At 42.0% G+C, this 19,896-nt stretch overlaps 2 protein-coding genes across 2 annotated transcripts; both read left to right on the forward strand.

Annotated features, from left to right (window-relative positions):
* The first annotated feature begins 4,234 nt into the window (after positions 1-4,234).
* Positions 4,235-5,152, forward strand: OR6B1 (olfactory receptor family 6 subfamily B member 1). The gene has a single exon (XM_066364277.1). It carries the CDS (start codon positions 4,235-4,237, stop codon positions 5,150-5,152), a length of 918 nt encoding a protein of 305 aa, XP_066220374.1.
* A 4,536-nt stretch (positions 5,153-9,688) lies between these two features.
* LOC136392227 (neuronal regeneration-related protein-like) lies at positions 9,689-18,846 on the forward strand. The gene is made up of 4 exons (XM_066364281.1): positions 9,689-9,742; positions 10,978-11,033; positions 16,642-16,718; positions 18,470-18,846. The coding sequence occupies exons 1-4, from the start codon at positions 9,689-9,691 to the stop codon at positions 18,685-18,687; spliced, it is 405 nt and encodes a 134-aa protein (XP_066220378.1). The 3' UTR covers positions 18,688-18,846.
* The last annotated feature ends 1,050 nt before the right edge of the window (positions 18,847-19,896 follow it).

Here is a 19,896-nt window from a genome sequence, read left to right on the forward strand (position 1 = left end):
CTCTGCCCCAGGCGCTAGAGTGGCCCTGGTCGCGACAGAGTGACGCCCTGGATGGGCAGAGCATCGCCCCCTGGTGGGTGTGCCGGGTGGATCCCAGTCGGGCGCATGCAGGAGTCTGTCTGACTGCCTCCCAGTTTCCAGCTTCAGAAAAATACAAAAAAAAAAAATGTATTAAAGTGTAGCAATATAAGTCTACTTTGGGTATTAATAGCTCCCTCGGAGAACTGATACCTTCCTGTTTCATGTAAGCTGAAGATTGTATAATAATGAACAATCTGTAAATAGCTTTAAAAGTAGTAATCTCTTCCTCTTCATGTTCCAATGGAGAATAAATTCAAATGTGGTTCTTTTCAAAGTGTGTGGCCATAAATAGATTTTTTTCTCCCTGTGGAACTACTATTATATAAAAGAAATAAGACTGTCACAACACGCAAATAGAAATTTTTCATGGCTCCCACAAGAGACCCAAACAGGCATCATCAAAGTCCTTTCCTCGCCCTGGCCGGTTGGCTCAGCGGTAGAGCGTCGGCCTAGCGTGCGGAGGACCCGGGTTCGATTCCCGGCCAGGGCACATAGGAGAAGCGCCCATTTGCTTCTCCACCCCTCCGCCGTGCTTTCCTCTCTGTCTCTCTCTTCCCCTCCCGCAGCCAAGGCTCCATTGGAGCAAAGATGGCCCGGGCGCTGGGCATGGCTCTGTGGCCTCTGCCTCAGGCGCTAGAGTGGCTCTGGTCGCAATATGGCGACGCCCAGGATGGGCAGAGCATCGCCCCCTGGGGGGCAGAGCACCGCCCCTGGTGGGCGTGCCGGGTGGATCCCGGTCGGGCGCATGCGGGAGTCTGTCTGACTGTCTCTCCCTGTTTCCAGCTTCAGAAAAATGAAAAAAAAAAAAAAAAAAAAAAAAAAAAAAAAAAGTCCTTTCCTCTTGGGTCTTTGCAGAGACGTAGGACAAGTCTAGATATCATATAAAGCCCTCAGAACGCAGAGATCTTCACAGCTTGAGATGCCCAAGCCCACACTGCAGCTTCTCCAGGATGGTGATGGGTACTGTGGCCCCAGGGGGCTCGGAGAGTCAGCCTGTGCCACACCAGGCACCAGTGTGCTCCTGGAGCCCAGGACTCACCTACCATCCGGTCCTGCTATCAGTTAAGAAGCAGCTGGGTAACCTGTGCCCATTCACCCCTTCTAGGTTTGGAGAGTGGGTTCCTCACATCTGTTCAATACCCGAGTCTTTCTTTGCAACTTCTCCCTACATTAGTGTCAGTGAAGAATTTTTTTACACGTTCTTCCCCAACAGAGGCTGCTGAGCTGAGGTAAGTGTCCCCTTCCAGAGCATCTCCAGCTGTGCGGGCAGCTCTGTGGCCCCATGGCAGCGTTTAAGTCCTCACTCCTCCTGTTACCACACGTCTTTCTCCTCCTCAACCTCGGTTCCCAGTAATCGATTGATATTCTCATCTTCTGAGCTTGTAGCACAGCCAGGTATGTATTGAGCTGAGGGGACACTCTCCCCCTACTACTTTGCTGCTGGATCTGAAATATGTGCCCCAGGTTCTGATCCCAACCACGGCTGCTCCCACACCCACACCTCGCAGCACGGTCATGGCAGGCGGCTGCGGCTTCCTGCTAAATCATTCGCGATTGTGCTTACAAAACACGGTTGCCGTCTTGGCAGGGACGAAGGTTATGTTTCCTCAAATTTAAATTACTCGAAACCTACACTTCTTCATTTGTGCAGAAGCACAGGGTGAAATGTGAAGATGTTAAAATCTGCTGGAAAACAGTCGTTGCTTACTGTCTACCCTAGAGGGTAATTCTTAAGTGCCTTGATATTCCATACAGAAGTCTCCATGATGTAGCCCGTGACACCATTTATATTCTCTGTGTGTGTGTGTTATGCTCACTCTCTCTGTCCCTTTCTGCTCTTTCTTTCATTCCCACTTTGCCTACTCTCAGCAATGGGGCTATCATGAGCTGCTTCCTGAAGGTGCCCGGCTGTTCCATACCTCTGTGCCTTCGTCCTCTCGTTCACGTGTCCACCCTGCCCTGTCCTCTCACCTCAGTGCCGTGCTTCTCTCTTCTGATACATTTACCCAGCATTTCTGCTTTGTTTGTCTGATTGAATATATATATATTATTCTCTGTATTATGTATATAAATATTTGGGCATATAGAGATATAACTTGGGCTTATTTATAATATGATAGTATGTGCCTCTAATGAAATTTCAGTAGGATTATAAGGTATTTCCTAAAATAGTAAAAAATTTTAAGTGCATAAAAGAGGTGGTGAGCCCCAAATCTGGTATTGCTTGTGTTTCTGGGACAGCCTGGTAGTTATGGGCGTGCTCTGGGTCACACAGACCTCGGCTCTGCTGGCCTACCAATTTTGTCACTCTCTAACTTACAGTGTCACTCTCAGCCACAGTGTCTTCCATGAGGCTAGAATAACACTACCTCATTAGTGGTGTATTGTGGATTTAACGGGATTCTGCGTGAAGAGTACTTAGCAAACCCCATGGCACCTAGCAAGTAATCAATACATCGTTGTTAGAGAATTTTCTGGACTGATTGCTTAAGCTTCTTGTTAGAACTAATCAAGCCATAACCACCCCTCCCAAGATTCTTGCTTGTTGCCATATCCTCAACTGTGAGTAAAACACCTGTAGACATCTCAAGTTTCCCCATCCTAGTAAATGACATCACACCCATGTCATAAGCACAGGCATGATGTCTCTCTTTCCTTCACCCCCAGATTCAATCCATCAATTCCTGTTAAAGCTTTCTCTGAAACATAACTCCATCCACTTCTCTGAAACCGCTGCAGTAGTCAAGGTTACTGTCACCTTCTCTGCTCAGCCTCCAACTGGTCCCATGACCTCCCACTCCTGTTTCCATGGAGTCCTCTGTGAGGACAGAGCAACCTTTCCAGAGCATGAATCACACCGCGCCCCATACAGCTTCAATCCTGCCCGGCTTCTCGTTGTATTAAAACACTGTCCAGATTCCTGACAGCGGGATCCCATGGGGCCTCACACACCCTGCCCCCACCCCCCGCACTGTCCCTCTGGGTCCACTCCAGCTCAGTGCAGCGCAGCCCAGCAGTGGGGGCTGTCTCCCAACTCAGCTCGTTGCGGGGCTGGGACCCTGGAATCCTTCTCTGCCATAATGCCACCTCCTCATCACTCTAGTCTCATTTTCTGTTTTTCATCTTTCATTGAAAATATCTCAAATTTTATTATGCATTTCTATCTTTCTTTGCTTATTTAAAAAAAAAAAATCTTTACCAGCAACTCTTCCCGACCACCTGCAAGACTGAAGATCCGTATTTCTTTTGTTCACTGCTCTGCTTGGCTCATAGCATGTACTCTCCTCCCTCTTATTAGCCCACACCCACCTTGTTAGTGCCCTCTGATGGGCCAAGTGTCCCTTTCACACTGGTTGTCATTTATAGTTCTTATAAAATTTCATTTACATTATTTCACTTGTGTTTTTGACCCACAATGACATAAGCTGCATGAATATTAATATCTCCATTTACAGAAGAGGAGGTTGAGTTTCAGAGAGGGTCGTATTTCCAGGTCATGCTGGGTAGAGTTTATTCTCGTCTTATTACTTATTAATTATTGTACTATTTTCCATATGAACAACTGTAAGCCTATATTGGCCCCACCCTGTATAACAAGTCAAGGGGCAGACATGGTCCAGATCTTTCATACAGAAAAGCATGACTTTTATCTCCCCTTGTTGCAAATATGGACGCAGAAGTAATTAAAGTGATAGCGAGGGAGGGATAAATGAGCTGTGAGGAGGACCGTCCAGAGTGCTGGGTAGGTGATGGGCGAAGAAAGCCAAGTGTATTCTTTGGAGCTGGCAATGGCAACATGCACATGGAGGTTTGATGCTGTTAAATTTGGGGGTGGTTATGAAGGACAGTGTAGGGTATTAGAGCATGGTCTTTTGCCTTAGACTTGCATGCAATTCCTTCCCTGCTCCCAGTGGTAACTTGGTAAGTTACTTAATACCTATCTCTCAATGACTCACTGTCTTCACTAAAATGGGTATAATGTATATAAAGAGGCTATGTGAGATCAAGTGACATTATGTATATAACATACCCAGTATATGGTCTAACTTATATATTTTTACTAAGTGATTTGTTATGACTATTGCTGGACCATGGCATCTGACTAAGTGACTTTACCCGCCCCCCCAGGAGAGCTAAGCCCGGCATCTCCAGTATGGAAGTGGGGAACCAGACACGCGTCACCTCGTTCATTCTGGTGGGGTTCCCTGGGAGCTGGGGCATGCGTGCAGCAGCGTTCATCATGTTTCTGGGGGCCTATGTTTTAACAGTGGCTGAAAACATGACCATCATCCTGTTGGTGCAGCAGAACCAGCTGCTGCACAAGCCAATGTACTTCTTTCTGGCCCACCTGTCCTTCTTGGAGACCTGGTACATCTCGGTGACTGTGCCCAAGTTGCTGTTCAGTTTTTGGTCTGCGAGCAACAGCATCTCCTTCACTCACTGCATGATACAGCTTTACTTCTTCATTGCGCTCATGTGCACTGAATGCGTGCTCCTGGCGGCCATGGCCTATGACCGGTACGTGGCCATCTGCCGCCCACTGCACTACCCCACTGTGATGAGCCACGGGCTCTGCTGCCACCTGGCTCTTGCATCCTGGGCCATTGGCTTTGGTATCTCCTTGGTGAAGATCTACTTCATCTCTCGCCTCTGCTTCTGTGGCCCCAATGTCATCAATCACTTCTTCTGCGACATCTCTCCGTTGCTTAACCTCTCCTGCACAGACATGTCCGTAGCTGAGCTGGTGGACTTTGTCCTGGCATTGGTCATCTTCCTCTCCCCCCTCTCAGTCACGGTCCTGTCTTATGGATGCATTCTGGCCACCGTTCTGCGCATGCCCACGGGAAAGCGGAAAGCCTTCTCCACTTGCGCCTCCCACCTTGTGGTGGTTACCATCTTCTACTCAGCCACTATCTTCATGTATGCTCGGCCCCGAGCCATCCATGCTTTTGACACAAACAAAGTTATCTCCATCTTCTATACCGTTGTCACCCCTGCTCTCAACCCTTTCATTTATTGCCTAAGAAACCGGGAGGTCAAGGAGGCTCTGAAGAAAGTAGTCCATCACTAGGCCATCTGCTCTGACTAGTTCATGACACATGATTAGGAAGAAAGACATGCTTTGATTTGCTGTCTGCCCTTCCGTCCTCCGTCCTTTACCCATTAATGCCTCAGCTGGATAGTACCCATGTTACTAGGACGCACCACGTCCGCATCAACCACAGGCTTGGTTGTGTCCTGGTGTCTGCATCTGTGCACGGGGCTGTGCTCTATGGGAATGGCCCTTGTGTAGAGAGTTCTCTTTGGCTGGGAGTCAGTTCTAAACTGAGTTAGGTGGAGAGAGATGGCAGTGTGTGAGTTGGCTGTTTGGGACTCTAGCATGCATTCAGTAAGGCCTTCGAGGCCACCAGACGGATGATGGCGGCTTCCTGACCTTCCAGCTTCCCGACTGAGACAGAGGTAGCAGCTTCCCCAAAACGGCCACTCTGGGTGTTGAGCTGGGAGTCGGTCTTGGTGACCAAGGATGTAGACTGCTCTTCCAGGTCTTCCATCACTTTCTATTGGCACATGGCTCCCCGTATTAAATACCTTCCTGATCCTAGTCGCGGTAGTGCGACTGCATCTATACGTGAAGTGTACCTTACACAGCGCTGTTCTGGCTTCTGACATGAGCAACTCATGCCGTTGCTCTGTACCGGCTTCCACTCTTCCCTTCCAGACATCACGTGTGTTTGTTTGTATCCTCTAGGGTGAGCATACAGAGAATAGAATCATCAGCTAGATTATCTGCCGAATAAAACTTGCCCTCATCAGCCGTCTTTCCTTCTGAATTCAAAGTTCTCACTCCTCTTCATTTCTCTTCTACTTCACTCTCTCACCCCACACGTCAAATACAAGCAATGGCGGAAGTTTAGGATTTGACAGGTCTTCATTCTATGTCGCGGTCACCCTTGTTTATCGGACACCCTACCTGCGTGCACTAGTCCTTTCCGATCAAAGGTGCCCACACGCCCACAGCCGAGTTCACAGGAATGCCCACTGTCTCCTGGTTCGGGTTTTGCCAGTGGCCAGGGAGCTATATGTTGAGCTGTATTTCATATAGTATGTTGTTGTCAGTGTGAATTTACATCTTTAATCAAAGAAGTTCATAAAATAAAATAAAAATGGTAATTACACATACAGTATATTTTTTGAGTTGCCACCTTAACCAATTTATGGCAACCAATATTTATTGAGTATTTAGTATATATTAAGCATCATTTTAAGTGGTAGGGATACAATAATAACAAAACAGAAAAATGTGTCACTTTCACTGGTGGGAACAGAGAGCAGAGAATATATCTGTACATACATAATACATAATTCATACATATATATCATACATGCCTAATATAATGGGTTGAATGGCGACTCCCAAAAGACTATGTCTACGTCCTCAACTGGGAACTTGTGCTTGTGAACTTATTTGAAAAGAGGGTCTTTGAAATGTGATAGCCATCTTGGATTATCTGGGTGGGCATTAATATCCAATAACAAGTTCCTTATAAGGGAAAGAAGGAGGCAGGGAGAAGATGTTATATATAATTTTGCAGTCTTGTTAGAGAAATTTCACCAAAGTTGACGTGGCTTATTGGTCTGTTAAAAATGTTCAGTTATCTTATATCAACCCTTCTTTCCTGACTGACTACATAAACTTCTGCCCTGAATGCTATCAGAACTGTCTGTTCTGTTTTCCTGCTGTTTCTCTTTTTAGCAGGTTAAATAAATATTGGCACATGTTCATTATTTATTTGTCAGAGACTAGATGTGGGGCAGTGGGCAGGGCGGGGCAGGGAAGGTGTTGGATTAGCAGCACGGTGATGGTCTGCTATTGCGGTGGATGTTTACAGATGGGTGTCTGACAAAGCCCGGGTGATGGGAAGGAGCTGGTCATGTCAAGCACAGTGCAGGGACCGAAGGCACAGGACTTGGGGCTGTGGGCCCTTGGGCAGACTTAACCTTTCTCTGCCTCTATTTCCTCGCATGTAAAATGAGGCTGATAAATCTACCTCTCCCACTGCATTGTTTTGAGAATTAAATAAGTAAGTACAGGTAAACTGCTTAGATTATTGCTCAGAATAGAGTAAGTGTTCAATAAAGTATATTTTATATTTATTTGGGGCAGAAGTTTTATAAGCAGAACAGATAGCGTAGAAGTTTATGGTGAGAACTAGGGTAGCGTGTCCATGACACGGGCTGCCGATGCTGGGGGAACAGTACAACTGGTAGTGTCATAACTCCAAGTTAGACATTTATACGAAGAAAACATATACAGCCTGACCAGGTGGTGGCGCAGTGGATAGAACATCGGACTGGGATGCGGAAGGACCCAGGTTCGAGACCCCGACGTTGCCAGCTTGAGCGCGGGCTCATCTGGCTTGAGCAAAGAGCTCACCAGCTTAGACCCAAGGTCGCTGGCTCCAGCAAGGGGTTACTCGGTCTGCTGAAGGCCCGCGGTCAAGGCACATGTGAGAAAGCAATCAATGAACAACTAAGAAGTTGCAACGCGCAACGAGAAACTGATGATTGATGCTTCTCATCTCTCTCCATTCCTGTCTGTCTGTTCCTGTCTATCTCTGCCTCTGTAAAAAAAAAAAAAAGAAAAAAGAAAACATGTACATGTGGAAGTACCTACAAGGGTGTTCATTGCAATGTTGTTTATAATAGGACAACTGAAAAAATAAAATTCCAGCATGTTAAAAAAAATAGAGTTGGGTGGATTATAATGTGGCATGTCCTTATGACGGCAAATGTTGAAGCTAGAAAAAATAACCCATAGGAAGTGGCTCAGAAGGTAGTACCAAGGTGGAAAAGTGGTTTATTAATAAATAATTCCAAAAATGACATGTAGTGCAATCCTGTAAAGAATACCTGCATGTATAGCATACGTGTACTCTCATGAAAAGAGAAAGAAGAGGGAGCACTGATAAGGCTGGAGATGCAGAGAGGAGAGTAGACGGGTCAGATATTAATCAAGTGGAGGTTACTAGTCCAACAGAGCTTGAGAGAACCTAGGCCGGTGCCTCCTGAACCTGCTTGCTCTCAACATTTTACCAGGGGTCTTAGATCAAGGCGGAATAGCAATGGCTGATTACGTGTAGACAGAAAGATTTTCCTTTTGTTCACTGTCAGATGCTTCTGAGGTCCAGAAGCATCTATGGATTGGCCCAGCTATGACCCCACAAGTACACGCATGGGGAAATGCGCTCTATCAAAATATGAAATTTAGGTAGTTTCAGATTTCTGATACACGACAGTGTGCCCGAAGGCTGGCCATGGTTGATTTGATATGAAATACTGTGAAGCATCCCACGGCATGGCAAAGCTTCCGGGTCAGAGCGACTGCCATCCACCTTGCCTTATGCTACCAGGGTTGTCATGATAACAACAGGGCTCAGAACCCAGAGCTGGCCTAAGCAGCTGTTACAGCTCTGCATAAAACACATCAAACATGTCAAGTGTTTTGCCAAGACACAGAGATATTCCCACGGTGTGCTAACACCATGCGGTCAATAACAATCAAATAAGAAAAGAGTTGGCAGGTACAGATACAAGTGTAAGTGTCTAGGGGTGGATGGATTACCTGTGTTCTGTATTCCCCTCTTTCGCCATCCTTTTTGCTTACCTCTTGTTTTTTGTTTAATAAATGCTATATTGCTGTTTCTAAGATAAAACAATCTCTCCCTGAATTAAGATGCTAATGTAGCCCTGGATAGTTGGCTCAGCGGTAGTGTTTGATTCCTGGGTTCGATTCTCAGTCAGGGCACACAGGAGAAGTACCCATCTGCTTCTCTACCCTTACCCCTCTCCTTCCTCTCTGTCTCTCTCTTCCCCTCCCGCAGTCAAAGCTCCATTGGAGCAAAGTTGGCCTGGGTGCTGAGGATGGCTCCATGGCCTCCACCTCAGGTGCTAGAATGGCTCCGGCCACAATGGAGCAACACCCCAGATGGGCAGAGCATTGCCCCCTGGTGGGCATGCCGGGTGGATCCCAGTCGGGCACATGCAGGAGTCTGACTGCCTCCTAGCTTCTAACTTTGGAAAAATGCAAAAAAAAATAAATAAATAAATAAATAAAGATGCTAATGTGCTCCTGTCTGCTCATCTCTATGACAATTGAGTGTTTCTCCCCACCAGCTGTAAAGATGGGGTCCTTTGCTGGGTCTCTGGTGCTCTGTGATGAGCTTACCTGGGCTTCCCCAACGCAGAGGCTGATCCCCCACCAGCATTGGATGTTCTCAATCTCCTTGTCATTTCTGAAACGCAACATGGCCTCCCCTGTCTTGTTGAGACAATTTCCCAGGCTTACAACATTTCTCCACTTTTAGCTACATGATTACGCATGGGTTTTTACTTTTTTCACTTTATTTTTCATTTTCCTAATTCAATTTAGGCATCACCTCCTCCAGGACACTGACCCACCAGGGCCTCCTGCCCCTGACAGAAGCACAGTCTGGGGTCCTGCACTCTCCTCTGTGAGCTCAGGGGAACAGGAATCTTGTCCAAGTCATCTTTGTGCCCCTAGAGCCTGTCACATCACTAACATCGTTAATCTAAGAAGAACCGAATTATGGAAGAGTTGGTGCTCCTGAGAGGGACAAAGAAATTTCCTGTGGCCGTGCAGGTATTTCTCCAAAATTATTATAAATGTCTTGAAAAGGTTTCTTAGGAACCTTTTCTTAGGAGCAGAATCCAAAAGACCTACACAATTCTGTAGCTACAATATTACTAACAGATCTGACGGAGACCCAGCTATGAATTACTCACTTTAGACGGTGCTGTGATTATAACACTTACCCAACAGACCCAGTAGTTCTTTGAATCATCGTGTAGCATACTGCAAAAACGGGAATACGAACCTGCTGCTGTTACTGAGAAGAAAGAATCACACCATATTTATTGAAAGAGAAGCTGTAGAGTCAGTTGCTAAAACTCAAGATGTTCAGAATTAATGATTTTTAATTTCCTCATAATACACAAAACCAAAGCCGATGGCAGTTTCCTCCAATTGTCAGCGAGTTATTATCTGTGTTCTCGGTCACCTGACCTCCACTTCAGTCTGTTCTTCACTCATGTCCTTGATGCCTTAAGTCCTCCATTGTCACCCTTATTCATCTTCAAGCCACCGTAACCTCCACTTGAATGTACTGTCATATCATCCAACCAGCAGCCCTATTTCCTTCCTCTTATTCTCATCAAATAGTCACACCACCAGCAGTCCCTTAAAAACAAAACAACAGCCCTGTAGGGGTTGTTTTGTAACTGACATGTAAAAGCTGTGCATATTTAATGTATACAACTCGGTGAGGAGACACCCATGAAACCATCACCACCATACAGGTCATAGGCATAGTCATTCCCCGAAATGTTTCTTCCAGACCCTCTTTATTATTATTTTTATTCATTATTGTTATTTTTGTTATTAGAGCACTTAACATACAGTCTCGTTCCATAGAAAATTTCAAGTATACAATGCAATATTGTTATAGGTGCTATGCTGTGTAATAGATCTCCTGAATTTATTTAATGTTTGTATTACTGAAAGTTTGTGCACTTGGACCATTGATTCTTCATTTCTCCCTTCCTCCAGCCCGTCAGTCACTGCCGTACTCTCTGCTACTAAGTGTTTGACTCTTTCCGGTTCTGTCAGTAAGTGAGATCATACCGTCTTTCTGTGAGCAGACACAACTTTTACAAACACAGCTCTGATTTGGAAACTGCGTGGGAAGGCTTCGATTTTGTCCCATTATCTACTGAATAAAGTCCAAAGACCTTGGTTTGATGTACAGTGTCCTCCACCGTCTGAGTCAACTTGCTTTCCTTTTTATGTGACACAACAGATGAAATCCATAATTCAAGATTCATCTAAAATACCCCAGTGTTCGTGAAGACCAACGCCAATTTCTGCAGCTGAAGTAATATCTGTACCCTCTGAATGTTCCCATTTTTCTCTTGTATCATGGTTTTAAAAACTATGTGTGTCTCATTTTCTTATAAAAGCATCTGTGTAAAATTTGTCTTTTGTTGTCTCAAACACCATCATGTTTTCATGTGCAGAGCAGGCACTGAGTAAATATTTGTCAATAAGGTATTTTGGATTGGTTTTATAAACATTACTCCAAATACAGTGAGTTTTTTTGGGGGGGGATACTCATTAAGTTATTTTTTACCAAAAATCCCTCTGGTTAACATGTAGAAAAATATATGCGTCTCTATGTTTTATTTCATAAATTATAACTGTTGTAAATACATAACAGGCATTTCTGATTATTTATTTTTACAATTCATAAAAAGTCAATTTTCTCAAATAGTGTTTGTTTGGTGTTGCTACCATCTAGTGGGAAGTATGAGTAATGTTTCAACAATTGGCATTGGAGACCTAGTCTGAGGCAGGCCTTGAAGACATTTGGGTCTCACACTCTTCATTATACAAATTAATAAACTGGGATTTTGATAATTTAAGGGGTCTCTTAATGTCTGCATAAGACAGAGCACCTATTATGTGAAATAAACTGTTATATGGTTCATAAATTCACATCATTTACCACGGACATGGGGACATAAGACATGGATATGTAAAAGGTACAATGAATTATTCAAACTATTTAATATGAGTAAAACTGCTTGATAAAATATACAGACAAAAACCTCTATAAAATTTATAAGATTAAAAAAATGTGCTGAATTCAGTGAATTAAATAATGAAGATTTTAGAAGAGGTAGAGTCTATGTTGAATCCTGAAAACTGGGTAGGAGTTGGACAGCTAGACAAGCAAGGAACCTTTAACACAACGGAAAGGACACAACAAGGACATGTTTAGGTGACAATAGCCAGTACAATGAGATGACATAAGAGTGCACGCTGCTTTAAGTGAAATGAGGCCTGGTACAAATAAAATGTTAAAAAGTGCTTGAAACTAATTTGTCATGAGAAGGTAAATAATGAACCATAAACTTGAATCACTTGATTGAGTCACTACGGTGAATGTACTCCAAGGTAGTATCTTGGAGCTTGTAATTTAAATTATTTTAAATAATAGTGGTTAGATTAAAAACCGTAAATAAGTATGTAGGAAAAAGACAAATACTCCAATATTATAGGATTGAGCTCTTGTTGCTTAGAGGATAATACATTGGTTTTGAAGGTGTATTTCAGATCATGTGAAGGAAGGTGAAGGTGGTGGGCATTAGAAAATTGTGTAAGACGATTCAAAGTGGCTCTGATGACAAGGCTCTGATGACAAAAGACATAGATCAAGAGTTAGAATAAAAGTGTGGCATAGCCCTGGCTGAAGAGCTTGGTTGATTAGAACATCGTCCCAGAGGTTGCTGGTTTGATCCCCGATCAGGGCACATACAGGAACGGATGGATATTTGTGTCTCTGTGTCTCTCTCTAAAATCAATAAAATAAACATTAAAAAAAAACCTGTGGCATAAAATCAAGTTAAAAAGTATTATGCCAAAATAACTCAATATTATTGAATATTATATGTGATTTAAATAAATGTAATTAAATGAATAAATTAAATAGAAACATAAAAAGAAGGGAGAAGATACTGAGGCTGTTTGCTTTTTATTGGTATTTATTGGGGTTTTTGTTTGTCCTCACTGTTTCCTATATGTTTACGTTTCTCACATTTCTACAACATGTTACTTTTGTGATATGAAAAACAGACTATTTCAAAACAATACAGTCTAGTCTTTTTGCATTTTATTTTTTAGAATCATTTGTGCATTTATATGGTTTAAAATTCAAGAGTATATAGTGAAAATGTTTTCATTGCTTCTCTTTGGAGATGGATTTGGGTGCCAGGCAGACATAATCGTATGAAGTGAGAAACATATATTTGTGTTATTATTTTTCCGGTACATTTTGTGGTTCCAGTACATTTATTGTGTAATCCATTTTTTGTGTCACTGATTTGAGATACATTTTCATCACAAATAAAATTTCAATACACATTTGTTTATTTAGAGTCTTTTTATTCTGATCCCTGACATATCTCTCTAGTTGTGCATCAGTAATTCACTGTTTAATTAAGAAAATTTTGTGGAATTAGAAAATACAAAAAGGTTGGTCTTCCTTGTGACTCTTTTTTTTTTTTTTTTTAAATAGATTTTCCTGGTCGTTCATGCTTTTGACTTTTTCTGTGTGCTTTTAGCATTAGCCTTGATAATTAAAAAATAAATTCTGTTGCTACTTTGGGATTGCTTTATATTTACTGAATTCCTTAGGTGAATTGGATTACTTACAATGCTCAGTCTTCCTATTCAAGAACACGATACATTTTCCATTTGGTCAAAGGAGTGTTTTGAAGTTTCCTTCACAGAATGTTTACACACAGTGTTAAAATGTTAAGACACTGTAGAATTTCATTGTTCTTATTTTACTAGGATTTTCCATTTTCTTGAACTGTGTTTAGAAAATAGTACTTGTATTAGTTCTACTTTTTGAAATTAGTATTCTTTGTGACTTGATATATGGCCCCTTTCTCTCTCTCTTTTTATTCTTCTTTGTGGGTGTTCTACCATTTGAAAGAAGGTTCATTGTCTGCTTTCAGGATTCAGAGTCAGTGAAATACTAATTGTATCTACTTTATTACTTACACTATTTTTAGTCTTCTACATCTTAAATTTTTTCAATGACCTGATATGGCTGAGCAGGGTGATTAATGTCCCCCACAGCTTCTGTTCTTCCTTGTCGTAGATCCTTAAGAAGCTTGTAGTTTGGGCATTATGAAAGTTGACCTTATTGCATTTGAAGTCACATAGTTATAACTACTATATCGTCTGTGTTAATTTTGTTTATATCGTCTGTGTTAATTTTGTTTCTTGGTGTTACTGGTGCCCTTATATGATTGATTCTTGCTTTCCTAGGTCTACATCATACCTTGTCTGACATTAAGGTTACAATCCATGCTTTACTGTTGTTTGTGTAGTTACCCTGTTTGCTGTCTCCCACATTTTCTTTCTAGATGTACTGGATCTCTCTGTTTTAGCTACATTTCTTGTAAACAGCATGTAATTGAGCTTTGTTTTTTGATTCGCTCTCTAAGTTATTTTCATAAGTGAATTTAAGTCTATGTACTTAAACTATTGGTGTGACTATGATGTTTGGTCTGGCTTCTATCATCTGATTTTATGTTAAGCTTGGTAGATTGGTAACATTAAAAAACTACGTTGTATATTTTGTGCACATTTCTTTATTTTTTGATTAACTTTATTGGGGTGACATTGGTTAATAAGATTATATAGCTTTCAAGTGTATGTTCCTATGATACATCGTCTATATATGGCATTGTCTGCCTACCACCCAAAGTCTAATCATCTTTCGTTACCATATATTTGACCCCCTTTACTACCTACCCCCTTACCCACTTCCCTTTGGTAACTACTCTGCTGTTGTCTGTGTCTATGAGTCTCTGTTTTTCTGGTTTGTTTGCCTGTTGCTTTCAGTTTCATATCTCACATATGAGGAAAATCATATGGTTCTTAATGTTTCCTGTCTGACATATTCCATTGTATTTATGTACCACGTCTCCTGTGTGGTTTTAGAATTATGGTTTCATTCTGAAGGCTATGTTTTATATCTATAATTTTGTATAACATTCTTAATCTTCTATTTCTTTATATTGAATTTAATCACCTGTACTTGGCAGGTAATTTATGGGCAATAATGAAATTTGTGTACTCTTTATCCTTTTTTCTCTCTTCCCCTACCCAACTTTTGTTTTTCTTATTATCATTCTTGGCAGTTAATCTCATCAGTTAAATGTACATGTATCTCTTTTACTTGATTTTTCATATTTAAGTGAAGCACATTGGATTCTATATATTAAAGATGAGAAATTCAGCAGTACCCACTCTCCCATGTATTTCTGTCAACTTTTTGTTATTAATACTTGTTTCTACGTTGTCAGAGGATGTTTTAAGCATTTGAATTCTGCTTTACCACCTTAATCCTTGTATTTTTTATTCCTCATATTCTTACAACTAAAAAGATCCAATATTTACTGCCAATTCTTTTGCCATAGATTTTTAGAATTAATATCCTTTGATTTTCTTTTGTTTTCTATACTATTTGTGCTGTTGCATTTGTACAGCATTTGGCTGGGTATAAAACTTGGTTGATACTTTCTTTTCTGAAGGACTGTGTAGACATTCCTTTCCATGCTTCAGTATTGAAAATCACTATGGAAATCTATATGTTCAGACTGATTCTTTTTGCTCTAAGTAGCTTTTTATTTTTTCCAGCTACCCCTGATGGTCAACCTTTTTATAAAAACCACCCACTTTTGCAGTACTGGTCAACCTGGTCCCTACTGCCCACTAGTGGGCGTTCCAGCTTTCATGGTGGGTGCTGCGATTGGCCCACCATGAAAGCTGAACTGCCCACTAGTGGGCGGTAGAGACCAGGTTGACCAGCACTGCAAAAGTGGGTGGTTTTTATAAAAAGGTTGACCATCAAGGAGCTAACCATATAATTCGTCTTTTTTTTTTGTCTAATGATATTAGTAGTATATATTCTTATATGATCATTCTGGGTCAGTTTACTAGGGCCATAGTTTGCTTTTTCAATCTCTAGACTTATGGTTTTTGGGGGTTTTTTTACTTCAGGAAAATTTTCTTGAATTATATTTTAACATATTTGTATTCTATGATTTATATATTTTTATAAATGAATGCATTAGCTCTTATTTGTCTACCATACCTTTTATTTTAATGCTATTTCATTTTAATTCTCTATTTCAACTTGACTATGCTTGCTTTTATCACTTACATGCTCTATATTCCTTAGTGTGTTTCCACCAGTGTCTACTCTTTTCCTCATTCCAATTTCAATTTCATTTCTTGAGGATTTTTACATAGTTTTCCATTTCTGTTTTAAACTTTGTATTTTCATACTTCACCTCCTTCATCTACAACAATGTATCTTTCCTAAAGTTTTGATTCCATGCAAAGTCTTGATTCTTTGCAGTCTTCTTATTTTGTAGAGAAAAGAGCTTCATTATTATTTTTTTAATATAAATTTATGGAGAAATGTTTGGCTACCCTTTACACATGTCATGTGGGAAAATTTTTTTTGTGAATGTTTGTTATCTGCCATTAAGTTTTCTAGGAAAGATGGCAGCTTACCTAAATGTGTGAACATGCAGGGAAAGAGCTCAACCCATTGATAAGGTGCTTGGAGCTTCAGTCTCTGAGGAGGGTGTCTCTGCATACCACTTAAATGTTAACTATAGGGCCTCATGCTGAGCAAGCAGGACTTTTTCCCACAAGGCCAAGTGTCTCTGTGGTCTCTTGAGCCTGCTGAGAGTGCTCCTGATGTAATTAATAGTGGCCAAGTTTTAATGAACTCCACAAGGAGATCTTTTTTCCTGACGCTTACTGTTTAGATTCTGAAATAGTTTCTGTTCCTTTGAGATCAATTAAAAACTTTAAAAATTTTTGTCAAGATGCCTGAGGCAACTTCCCAGCTGTGTCTTTTTAATGAGTTCTCTAAGTGGCTTCCACTTCCTAAGGTTCTTTGATGAAATAACTGAAGTTACAGGAGCTCTCAGGAGTGGGAGCGAGGGCGAGAATCCCGAGAAACCCAAAGGTGATTCCCGTGGGCTGACTAGGAGATATACATGCTTTTCAGTTTACAGTCGCTCTAGGGTCATTCACAGCCATGGAGGGAGGGAGGGAGGAAGGCAGGAAGGGAGAGGACTCCAAAAGGATTGACTAGGCCACTGATAGGTTGAGGCTCTTCCGGTTAGTTTCATGTCTGAATGCAGATTTTGAGCCTCTTGGCTATGTCCTGTCACCTAGGAGCTAAAGCAGTGACCAGATCTGCAGTGAGGAGCAGCAATACTCTTTCTCCACCCCCGTCCCAGACTCAGGATGCCTCGGGTCCTTAATGAACTTGATGGCTACGGCAGGTGATCCCTTCACCCTAGCAAATCAGCATACAGTGTATATACAATATGTGTTTATTCATACACGAACCAGATTGGACATTTAATTGTAGCAATTAATCAATTCACAATGTAAAATATTTAAATCAAATACTTTTGCATGAGTAAGTTTGGGTCCATGACACTAAATAATGGAATAGACTGAAGTGGCCGATTCTTTTGAGTTTCTTGGCCTCGTGTTTACATTGGTTGTCATGCTCACCATCTACCAAACATGCCAAAGGAACAGTGTTGGGATTAAAGTGAATGGAAGAATAGCCTGGGATGGATTTGAGTTGTTATAGACATGACATTGATATGATCTCTCTGATGGAATTTAATAGAATTTTCTTTATGACTTAAAGGTAAATAATTCCCTATTTCTTAAATTTCTTCTGGGGGAAAAAAAAAGCCAGCAAACTACTAATAAGTCAAGAGATTTTTCCTGAATATGCTACAAAAAATTAGATAAGTTTAATTCAATTCACATTAGAAAGAGAGAATTCTTAGAGTGAAGAAATAATTGATGGAAATATACAATAAGGGGTCTATTAGCACCAGGAAAATGTACCAGGCATGTTCATCTCTTCTCCCTTCCTAGAAATCATTGAAATGGCAATGAACAAAAGGCAGAACTCACAGAAGCAAAGACAATGGCAGAGGAGATGTCAGCAAATGAGAGAAATGGAAGCTTGCTTTCATTGGAAAGCACAGGGAGGAATGATAACTACCTTATGAGAAAAAAGCTGCTCCAACTAATGAGCATGCTGAAGGGGTAAGACAGGTCACCTCCAAGAGTCCCTGAGGGGCTCCAGACTTGAGGACACTGGCAACAGTGGAGGGTTGGGGGGTGAGAAAGGGTGAAAATGAGAGAAAAGTCTACTGTCACAGTGGTTGGCTCTCTTGCCTCCTGACTCCTGCCCCTCCCCTGCACAGCCCAGTCAAAGCTCATCCTGCGCAAGAGTGGGGAGGCTCATTCTACAGAGAAACTGAAGATAGAAGCTCTAAATGTTGAGATCCAGACAAAGCAGAAACCAGTGGGGCCTGGTTCTGAACACGGAGGACTTAAGTTGGGGTGTTGTTCAGACAAGAGTGGAGCAGGGCACGCCAAATCTCAACCCCCTGGGTAGCTCTCTACCTCATCCCACCCCTGCTCTCACCCCCAGATGGGTCAGCTAGAAATCTGAATCGTTCATGGCGGTGCTGCCTGTCTCTCTGCCCCTCGCTTAGACACTGCTACTTTCAGGCAGCGGGGCAGTGGCCACGTGGACCTGAGAGAATGGAGGCTGCTACTTCCTTTCCTCCTTATGCTTAGGACATAATCCTGAGCCTTCTGAAAAAATGATCAGGATAACCCCAAAAGTGTTGGACAGGTGCATGGCACATTAATCTCACCAACGTGGGGTTTTGCAAGGATTTTTATCAAAGGTTTATTTCCCAGAGCGCTCTGTCTGGGTCGGTGAAGAACCATTTCCAACTAAGGCAATGGAGGGAAGGCTTTCTAAGGGAAGACTTCCTGTCCCAAAGGAAGTGAACCGCAGGAAGGATGATGAGCCCGAGGCTGCCTCCCTGACTCCACGTGGCAGCCATGAACTCCACTCCCCGAGAATCAGTTACCTCTACTCTTTTTAATTGTAACACCTCCGTTTGTATTACGTATGGTGTATGGGTATTGATGAGGTCATGGTATCATATATGGGATTTTTTTTCTGTGTAAATCATCAAGTATAAGAAGAAACTATGGGACTCTGAGCTTTGCTTTAGAGAATTTTACAGTGGACAAATAGGTATCATCAAACCAGTGTTTAATCATTCTGACTCAAGTGAAAACGCTCAGAATTTCACACTGTGAATCCACGTTTACAACCCTTACAGGTGGGCCTTCGGGCCTGGTTCGCTCCGGTGATGTTTTCCACAACTCAAAGCCCCCCTGCTCTCACACAACCGGTCCACTCCTGCCTTCACTCACACAGCTCCCGACTGCTTCTTGCAGAGGCTGAGAGTCCTCATTTTTTTAATTTAGATGTAACAAGCCTAGTAGTTTCTGTTCATCAATTGTCTGTATAACTCTATATTTTATCCATGTACTCTTTTGATGTATAGAAGTAGTTTGAAACTCATTGTTTCCTTGTGGTAAGTGACCAAGATGCTGCCACAGGACCTGAGACACTGATGAATGGCGCTATTTTGGACTTTCAACACGCTCCTTGGCGAGGTAGCTCTGACGGAGTTATTTTTTATTTCCATGTTCTACGAAGGTGTTGGTACTCTGTTTCCCTGAATGTTGTTCTCTGGACTGGATTGACTTGTTTCCCTTGTGTCTTCAGTGTGGCTTTCTTCTTCAGCATTGGAGGTTGAGTGGATGCTACCAGAGAGAGTTTAGGAGACCACGTCTCCTCGGCCGGCACTCATGGACCCACAGTCACTGTAACGGGAGCAATCACAAACCTGTAATTTACTTACCAGATCTTGTCCTTTTGGCAGCCTTGCCTGCCTAGCCTAGAGAAAGAAAAGCAATAATTGGACAGGCATTTTTTGGTGTCTCTTTTGGTTCTTTTTGTTGGAAAAATTTGAGTGGGGGGGGGGGGACTCTTTTTTTTAATAAATGCCCTCTAAAAATATCCAAAAAACTGGCATTTGAGTAGGAATAGGAAAATGACACCTTTCCCAAAAATTAGGTCAGAAAATAGTGTCTTTTCAAAATTAAAACAAAAGCAAGGCAGAACACTTTTTTGGCGGTTTTGATAAGCAAGGTGTAAATTTTATATTTTTGTCCTTGCTCCCAACAGAATGGATAAAAAACAAACAAACAAAAATCAGAAATATCATCTACTCATGGAA

Source organism: Saccopteryx leptura, chromosome 2, assembly GCF_036850995.1.
Source record: "Saccopteryx leptura isolate mSacLep1 chromosome 2, mSacLep1_pri_phased_curated, whole genome shotgun sequence".
In the NCBI taxonomy this organism is placed as follows: domain Eukaryota; kingdom Metazoa; phylum Chordata; class Mammalia; order Chiroptera; family Emballonuridae; genus Saccopteryx; species Saccopteryx leptura.

Bases quoted from the DNA above. Each gene is read 5' to 3' on its own strand.
- OR6B1 (XM_066364277.1), top strand. From the start codon at position 4,235: ATGGAAGTGGGGAACCAGACACGCGTCACCTCGTTCATTCTGGTGGGG.
- LOC136392227 (XM_066364281.1), top strand. From the start codon at position 9,689: ATGGAAGAGTTGGTGCTCCTGAGAGGGACAAAGAAATTTCCTGTGGCC. The intron at 11,034-16,641 runs GTAATATCTGTA...CCACTTCCTAAG, and splicing joins CGCCAATTTCTGCAGCTGAA to GTTCTTTGATGAAATAACTG. The intron at 16,719-18,469 runs GTGATTCCCGTG...GGGTTTTGCAAG, and splicing joins GAATCCCGAGAAACCCAAAG to GATTTTTATCAAAGGTTTAT.